Genomic DNA, 8,387 nt, shown 5'->3' on the forward strand with positions numbered 1-8,387 from the left:
GCAGGGTTGACAGCGCCTCTTCTCCAGTCACCAGCAAAGACAATCCCCCAGGAATGTCCCCTCCCACTCTGCAACCCACACCCCACGCCCTTTGGTCATTACCACCCACAGAGAGGTGGGGTGGTGAGGATCTGGGTGGGATGTGCCTTGGTTGCTGTGGGCCTCGCCGACCCACGCACCTGCCACAGCTGGTGGGCCAGGAGCATGGTGCCCCAAGGTTGTCCTTGGTGTGGAGATGTTGGGGAACACAAAGGCTTTCCGAGCCCGCAGTGCCAGGTGTGCAGAACAACACGCGTTTAAAAAGAGTAAAATCTGAACACAAGAAATGTCTTGGGCTCACTGTCGGGGAGCAGAATGGGGCGTTTTCTGATTGGCTGGGACTTGAGGAGAACTGCCCTGACTGGTGAGTTAAGTCTCTATCTAATTGATTGACAGGACTCAGAGGAGGGTTGGCTCCACCCTCTGTCCTCCAGCGTGGCCAACAGGACTTCAGGCCAGATCTGAAGCCAAAATAAGACCCTGAGAACAGACTGCTGCCAGACTGAACTGCGGTCTTCCAGTCTTCAAGAATCTTGTCTGCTGGACAAGGATCTGCAGAAATAACAGGCCCTAGGGAAGAACTAGGGATCACCAAAGTAGCTCCGCACAACAAAACCCCAAATCCCTGGCCGGTGAGTACTCCCACTCACTCCCTGCAGAAAGATCACAGCGGCTCAGGTTTGTAGGGAGGGCTCTTCCTCCCCAGTCCTCAGCAAGGGGATGTACTGGGTGGGAGGAGAGAGCCCACACTAAGGGAATCCCAAATTCCAGGGCTACTTCATGGGGCCCTGACCTTCTGCCTGCTGAGTTCTAAAGCAGAAGCATTCTGTTCTGGCTGCAACCACAGAGTGTCCCCTAAGAATATCTATAAAACCTAACTGTTCCCCTAAATGCTCCTGTCATTTCATGGATGTCCCCTCCTGTCCTGTGCATGTGTAGGTATGCTCACGTGTGTGTGTGTGTGTGTGTGTGTGTGTGGTGTGCAGAGTACTGGGTCTACACACACAGAGTGTTGGTATCATTTGGAAAACTTAAACAGAACCAATAGTAAAATGTGGTACTGCTCTAGTACCGCATACTCATTGTAAAATTATTCACTGTAACATTGTCACACAAATATGAGCTGCTTGCATTGCCTGAATGCTATAGTCTCCAAGAGAGGCTGAAAGTAAACACTGGAAAAGCCAATAAATAACATGTTTCAGACAACATGGTCAAAAGCAGAAATGGGGGTGATTTTGCAAAGAAGGTGACTGCCCCCCTGTGACCACAAGAACACACTGGAATCTTCATGGAAGATTTTGCAAACTCTACCCCACTTCCAGGATGAACTGGGCTTCTCCTTGGAACTGCTCCTACCTGCTGGCCCTCCCACCCCTCTGTGCACCAGAATCTCTAGGGACAGTTAGGGATGATGTAGATGGGAGAATGGGGTGCATGGAACACAGGGGGCAGAAGTGAAATCAGAAAACCCCTACATCCAGGAGAGGCTATGACAGCAGGTTGCAGAGCTGGGGCAGGTCACTGGAGCCCGAAGTCCTCAATGCCCATATTGAATGGGGATGACCCTGACCTCGAAGGACTCCTCTGACAAGCACATGAAAAAAACAATAAAAACACCTAACACATGTAAAGCATAATTTTACTTGGTTTATTTCTACTCTCTTACTCTATTTTTCTTTTAAATCCAGGCTCACTCCCACCACTAAGAATAATAAGACATAAAGTTCGAGGAAGGACACTTTTGTTTTCTAATGCACTGAGTCCAGGCAGAAAGTCAGTGTGGGCCGTGTTATGCAGAGAGCACCGTTCCCTTATTTGTTCATATTTCTTTCTAGGCGCGCTGTAAGCAGTGCTGGCCACCACACAGGGCTGCAGGGCCTCCAGACCCGGCCTGGCCTGGCCCTGGGCAGACTGTTGCTCGGAGCTCCCTCAGGGATACTGGCCTGGTGGGAAAATACCCCTGTAAGGTCTTCCTTCCCTTCCTGCTCTCCTTTTGCCCTGGGCCCCTGGCAGGGTCCTTGTGGCTGCTGACTTAGTGGACGGGAAAGAAGGAAAGAGAATTGAGCTTGGGTGAGGAAAGATCAACGTTCACCCCTTTTGGGGACCAGCTCTGAGGCCAAGCTGCTGGCCCGAGGGCCTGAGCTTCCGGTGGAGAGGAGGAAGAGCACAAAAGAGCTGGTGCATTCTTACAGGTCATTGAGAACACCGGCCCCCACCTGAGAAGAAAAATGGAAACACAGAGCGACATACCCAGGAAGAAACAAAAAATATTAATAACAGGTTTATGAAAACGTACACCTCACTAATCATTAGGCATGCCAATCAAAACATTTAGATGTCAATTTTTCCTTCTCCATTTTGTATTGTTTTAGGAAGATGCCTTGTTTTAGGAAAGGTTAAATTGTGCAAGCTCCCTCTTGAGCAGCTTCTGGAAACAAATTATTTTGAAAATGGTCAGAGTGGGGACTGACATGCATTCAACATTTGCTCTGGTTCGGGACATAGCGTAGGAGCTCTCTAAAGAATGAGATTATCAGTCTTCTCAACACTCATGGGATGTACCACCATTATCTCCATTGTATAGACAGGGAAACAGAGATTTGAAGAGACCAACAATTTGCCTGAGGTCAGATAATTAGTAACCTGGAGGTGCATGTCAAACCCAAATCTCTGATCCCAAAGCCCATGGTCATGACCACTATGTTTTTCTGTCTCAGAGCCTTAAAATCCCATATGAGTAATTGTTCTTGTAATCATCTGTCCCAAGGAAGCGATCAGAGATACAAGAAAGACAGATATACAAGGGTACACCCTCTACTGAAATTATGGAGGCTTATTAACTGCAGATGTTTTCTAATAGGGGAATTATTTTAAAAATAATAAACAAAAGATTAAATATCATTATGTAGTCATTCATCAGCAGTCATATTTCTGAAGAAATTTTAATAGAAACAAAATGTTGATGATATGATATTAAGTTAAAAAGGCAGGTGTAAAACTACATAGACTATAGTTTCCAAGACATGAACAAATTAACGGAAGTTATCTTTGGGTTGACAATGAATAATTTAATATTTTAAAATAGGTAGAGAGAGCTGGGCATGGTGGCACACGCCTATAATCCCAACAGCTCAGGAAGCTGAGGCAGGAGGATCACAGGTTTGAAGCCAGCCTCAGCAACTTAGTAAGGCTGTAAGCAATGCAGTGAGACTCTGTCTCAAAATAAATAAAAAGGGCTGGTGATGTGTGGCTCAGTAGTTAAGTGCCCCAGGGTTCAATCCCCAGTCGCAAAAACAATAGGTAGGAATTTGAATCTCAACACAAAGAAATGATAAATATCTGAGATGACAGATAAACCAATGACCCTTACCTGATCATTACACATTGTATACATTAAGTGTGTATAGAAAAATCACAGCATACCCCATAAACATGTATAGTTACTATGTGTTGATTAAAAATAAAAGAATTTATCTTTGGGTGGTGAAATGGGAAAATTGATTTTTTTTCTTCTTTTTGCAAAATTTGTGAAATAAATAGTTATTATTTTTAGCATTCAGGAAAATGCAAAAGAAGTTGAAGCAGAGGCTCCTCTTCCAGGGTGGATTGGGTTGGCCAGAGTAAGAGGGGAAGATGTAGATTGTAGAAAAGGAGCAGGAAAGACTCAGAGAAGGGCCAAGCCACAGACTGCCTGAGACAGGAGGGACAGTGTGCTTCTGAGACTTCCAATAATTGGCTCTCCTGCCCGTTCTCTTCCCATGAAGCCTTACAAGGGTAAGCCACAGGAATGCCCTGGGGCCCTGTGGCTGCTTGGGGAGAAGAGGAGCCGGGGAAGGCAGGGGTAGAAGGACATTCTCACCAGCCACTGTGGTTGGTGGTGGTGGAGAGGGAAACCCCAGAGCTACTACTGGGTCTGAGACAAGAAGGGGCACAAGTGAAGCCAGCCCAGGGTGGGAGGAGGCCAGAGGGGGGCAGGTCCTGGCTGAGGCTGTTTACCCCTTGCACAGCTATGAATGGGGAGAGCAAACCACTTTCCTTCAGTACTTACAGCAAGCCGCACAGAAGGCTTCTGGGACCCCAAGAGGACTGGGGATTCTCCCTACCAGCAAGCAAGCCATTGGTTCTGCAGCCACAGACACCTCCCAGGTGTCCTCCAATTCTAGTCAGTTCTCCAATTCTAGCATCCACCTGGAGACAGTGTCAGATGGCACCAGCTGAGGACTGGTGCCCAACACTGCTCCCCATCTTCAGATGCCAGTCCCAAGCCCCAGGAAGTTTTGCCTGTGCTTCTGTCTCACAATATAAACCAGGGTTCCTGCGATTGAACCTTCGTTGGGTTCTATTACTTTGCTCAAGTGGCTCACAGAACTCAGGGGAACATTTACATTTAGTGGTTTATTTTAAAGGGTGTTACAAAGGATGCAGATGGAGAGGTATATGAGGTGAGGTCTAGAGGGACACAGACTTCCATACTCTCTCTGGGAAACTCCGTGTGTTCTGCAATCTGAAGCTCTGTGGACCTGCCTTCCCATGTTTTATGGAGGTGCATTACCTTGGCATGATTGGTGACATCATTGGTCATTGATGATCAATAACCTTCAACCCCTCTTTCCCCCCTGCAGGTTGCAGGATGGTGCTAAAAGTCCCAATCCTCTCATCCTGCCTTGGTCTTTCAGTGACCAGCCATATCCTGAAGCTGCCAGCCACCAGCCACTTCATTAGCATGCAAAAGACACACTACTTTGGAGATTCCAAGGATTTCAGGAGTGTATGCTGGGAAAAGAGAAAAGACCAAATACATGTTTCATAGTATCTCAATTGGTTATAGCTAAGGTTCACTGGCTGTCCTGGACATCCAGCCAAGTCTTAGAAAATGTGTTCCAAGTTTCCAAGGAAGACTGACAAGTGACTCTTAACACAGTCCCATCTGTCAAGATGAGACGGCTTATCCTTTGCGGTCAAGAGTTCACAGAGAAACAATCTAGAAAGCCCTGTAAGCCCTTCCCTGAATCCTGTTCCTACCCATGTCTCAGTGGGTTGGGGTCAGGGAATCCTCAGGCAACCAGGACACCAGGTAAGGACAGAGAAGTGTGGACCAGGCAGTCCTGGGCCCTGACCCCACAATCCTGCATGCCCGCCCACCCTAGGTAGCCCTTGTCCCCTGAACCCCAGTTCAACAGAGCGACCCTCTTTTCTTGCTCCCTCCCTCTCCTCCTGTCTCTCCTATTGGCAGCTGGATCGTCCTGTCAGCTAAGCCCAAGAGGATGACCCCCAATGTACAGGAGAGAAAGACACAAACAGCTGTTAATTGTGTTTACTGGTGCATAGAAACTGTTGGGGGGTTATGTGGATATTATAAACAAAAGCCAAGGCATGGGAAAGGAAGAGTATCTCAAGAGAGAGATGGGGCAGAAGTTTCTAGACACAACCATGAGCGCTTACTTCTTTTTGCATGGGCTTTTGATCATTGGTATGTTTTTTATCCTTTTTTATTTTGGATCCTTTCTCCTAGCTCTGTCCTCTATTTTTGGTAAGAACCCTTAGAAATCTCTTTCAGGAAGGCAGGGGACAAATTAGGAACACAGTGGGTTTTTCCACAGGGCCAGAGAGAAAGAATCCTGGTTGGAGGCAATGGCTGGAGGTGAGGTTAGAAGCCCAGTCTTGGGTTCAGTGGAGGAAACCCGGAGATCACAGTGGAATCTGCCTGGGCAGAGAACAGAAGGGGAGAGGAATAGGGGAAGAAGATGGGAAACACAGCAGCACACATCCTCCCACACCACTGTGAGGGAGGATCAAAAACCAACTCACTGTGGGATGCACAGCAAATGACACCATCAGCTCCATCTTCCATTTCTGACCACAGGTGTGCAGGAGGAAACCAGTGATCCCCAAGAATGGAGCCATGGACAGTGACCCTGAATCCTTCGGAATCCACACTGTATCCCAGAAACGACTCCCTGGATGGAACAACCTGGTCATCAGAGCAGGTGAGGGAGCCCCTGTCAGAGGCCGAAAGAGAGCACGGCCATGTCTACTTTTCCCTGCTCATCTGTGTCCCCGGAGTCACTGGGAACGGACTCTTGATACTGTTTCTCATCTTCTGCGTCAAGAGGAAGCCGTTCACTGTCTACATTCTGCATCTGGCCATTGCCGACTTCATGGTCCTTCTCTGCTCCTCCATCTTCCAGCTGGTGGACAGCCTCCACCTGCACGATGACACCTTGCTGAGCTACGTCCTCCTCCTCATGATCTTCGGCTACAACACGGGTCTGCATTTGCTCACTGCCATCAGCGTGGAGCGCTGCCTCTCGGTGCTTTACCCAATCTGGTACCAGTGCCGCCGCCCGAGGCACCAGTCGGCCGTGGCCTGCGCACTGCTGTGGGCTCTTTCGGTGCTGGTATCGGGGTTGGAAAACTTCTTCTGCCTTCTGGCAGCGGAGCCGAGATTCCCAGAGTGCCGATACGTGTACGCCTTCTCCTGGGTCTTGACCTTCCTTGTCTTCGTTCCTCTCATGATCTTCTCCAACTTGATCCTCTCCGTCCAGGTCTGCTGCCACCTCAAGTCCCGTCAACCGGCCAAGCTCTATGTGATCGTCACGGCCACCGTGGTCTTGTTCCTGGTCTTCGCCATGCCCATGAAGGTCCTGTTCATCATCGTCTACTACTCCAACCCCAGCGACGAGTCTGTGTGGAAGTTCTTCCCCTATCTGAACCTGCTGTCCACCATCAATTGCAGTGTGAATCCAATTGTCTATTTCGTGGTGGGAGGTCTTAGGAGAAAGAAAAGTAGAAAGTCCCTGAAAGAAGCGCTGCTGAAGGTCTTTGAGGAAAAGCCAGAGCCAACTTCAGGTGGGAACGCTGCCCCTTCCTCTCCGACCTCGAGGTCCTTAGGACACTCTTGAGGGTTGGAAGCTATCTCCATGGGAAAAGGTAACATGTTCTGAAAACACCTCTCTGCTTTCCCACCTGCAGCTCACCTAAGATAAAAATCAGTTCCTTTGTTCCTCCTGGGAATTAGTAATAGCAACAAGACATGCAGTCCCACCATCCACCTGGCCCCTGTGGCTTCGTGACAGCTAACCTTTTAGGACACTTACTCTCTTCCAGGCACCAAGCCCCACGTTTTACACACATTGTCTCAGTTCATCTCTTAACAACCTTAGGACTCAACACTGTTACTCGGCCATGAAAGGTGAAGGAAGTGGGGCTCCCAGAGGTTTAGTAAAGTTACGGAGCATGGAAGGCCCAGCTGGAACGGGACCCGCAGAGCCCGACCCCAAGCCCTGCCTTGCACCCATGATACCCAGGACTGTCTTTGAGAGGTGATATCTTAAGCTGTTTGCACTAATGTCTTCAACACCACTCCCCACTGTCTCTCCCTTAGGTCCTCTTTTCAAACCTTGTGCTCCTGATTAGTCAGAGGGAAACGTTTTCTTCTTAGAAAGGAATGTGAATTGTTGGAGACGCAAAGATGACTATGAATACTTACAAGGGACTATCAGCCTGTCCTATAGAAGTGTCCCTATTATTTACATATTAAGAATTCATCCGGGTTCAATCCCCAACACCACAAAAAGAAAAAAAAAAAAAAAAAGAATTCATCCTGAGATGCGTTGGGGGATAGGAGAGCTATCCCATAAGTCCTTTAAGAACGTCGTCTTGTAATAGTGAGCAGGAACTGCCGGGCTTGGTGGCGCATGCCTATCATCTGGACAATGTAGCAAGTCTTTGCCTCAAAATAAAACTAAAAGTGGCTAGGGATGTAGTTTACTGGTAGAGCACTTGCCTAGCATGTGTGAAGCCCTGGGTGCAACCCTCAGTACTATGAAAATTTAAAAAATAAAATAAAAAGCAAGGGAATTTCAAAAAGAATCACTGAAGCTTTGCTTGAACATGGAAATTTTCACTTTTGTCTCCCTCCCTCCCTCCCTCCCTCCCTCCCTCCCTCCCTCCCTCCCTTCCTTCCCTTAATCTGTGGTATAGATACATCCATAAAATACAACAGATGGAAGAATACTTTCTTTGCAAAATGTGTACAAAACAAAACCATGTATTTTTCTAGAGAATTTCAGCGCATGGCTATTACACCATCTCTTCAGCCCACCATCCCTCATTTCTCAATTCAGTTCTGAGTACCCGACTTGAGATGCTGCCAACTCTTTTTGGAATGAGGTGTTTTCTTTTTTTATTACAAAGCAAACATTTCACTGTGGTCCCAAGGCCCTCTGGATGGACTTCACTATTTTAAGCCAAGCCCCAGCACTTTCCAAGACTATTTATAAATTTTGCTCATCCAGCCATTTTCTTACTGGAATTATCTTGCAGTCCAACCTGATCATCATGTA

At 47.8% G+C, this 8,387-nt stretch overlaps 1 protein-coding gene across 2 annotated transcripts; it reads left to right on the plus strand.

The window, feature by feature from the left end:
• Window positions 1–532: 532 nt before the first annotated feature.
• LOC124095926 (mas-related G-protein coupled receptor member H-like) lies at window positions 533–7,929 on the plus strand. 2 transcript variants are annotated; one of them, XM_046449368.1, is made up of 3 exons: window positions 533–671; window positions 4,665–5,116; window positions 5,906–7,929. In XM_046449368.1, the coding sequence occupies exon 3, from the start codon at window positions 5,937–5,939 to the stop codon at window positions 6,942–6,944; it is 1,008 nt and encodes a 335-aa protein (XP_046305324.1). In that variant the 5' UTR covers window positions 533–671; window positions 4,665–5,116; window positions 5,906–5,936; the 3' UTR covers window positions 6,945–7,929. The 2 variants fall into 2 exon arrangements, with proteins under 2 accessions (XP_046305324.1, XP_046305323.1); XM_046449367.1 differs by lacking the exon at window positions 4,665–5,116.
• The last annotated feature ends 458 nt before the right edge of the window (window positions 7,930–8,387 follow it).

Source organism: Marmota monax, unplaced genomic scaffold (genome assembly GCF_021218885.2).
Source record: "Marmota monax isolate L192 unplaced genomic scaffold, Marmota_monax_Labrador192_F-V1.1 WCK01_AAM20220418_F8-fsc00083, whole genome shotgun sequence".
NCBI classification, from domain to species: Eukaryota; Metazoa; Chordata; class Mammalia; order Rodentia; family Sciuridae; genus Marmota; species Marmota monax.

Coding starts and splice junctions, on each gene's coding strand:
- LOC124095926 (XM_046449368.1), top strand. CDS start 5,937: ATGGAGCCATGGACAGTGACCCTGAATCCTTCGGAATCCACACTGTAT.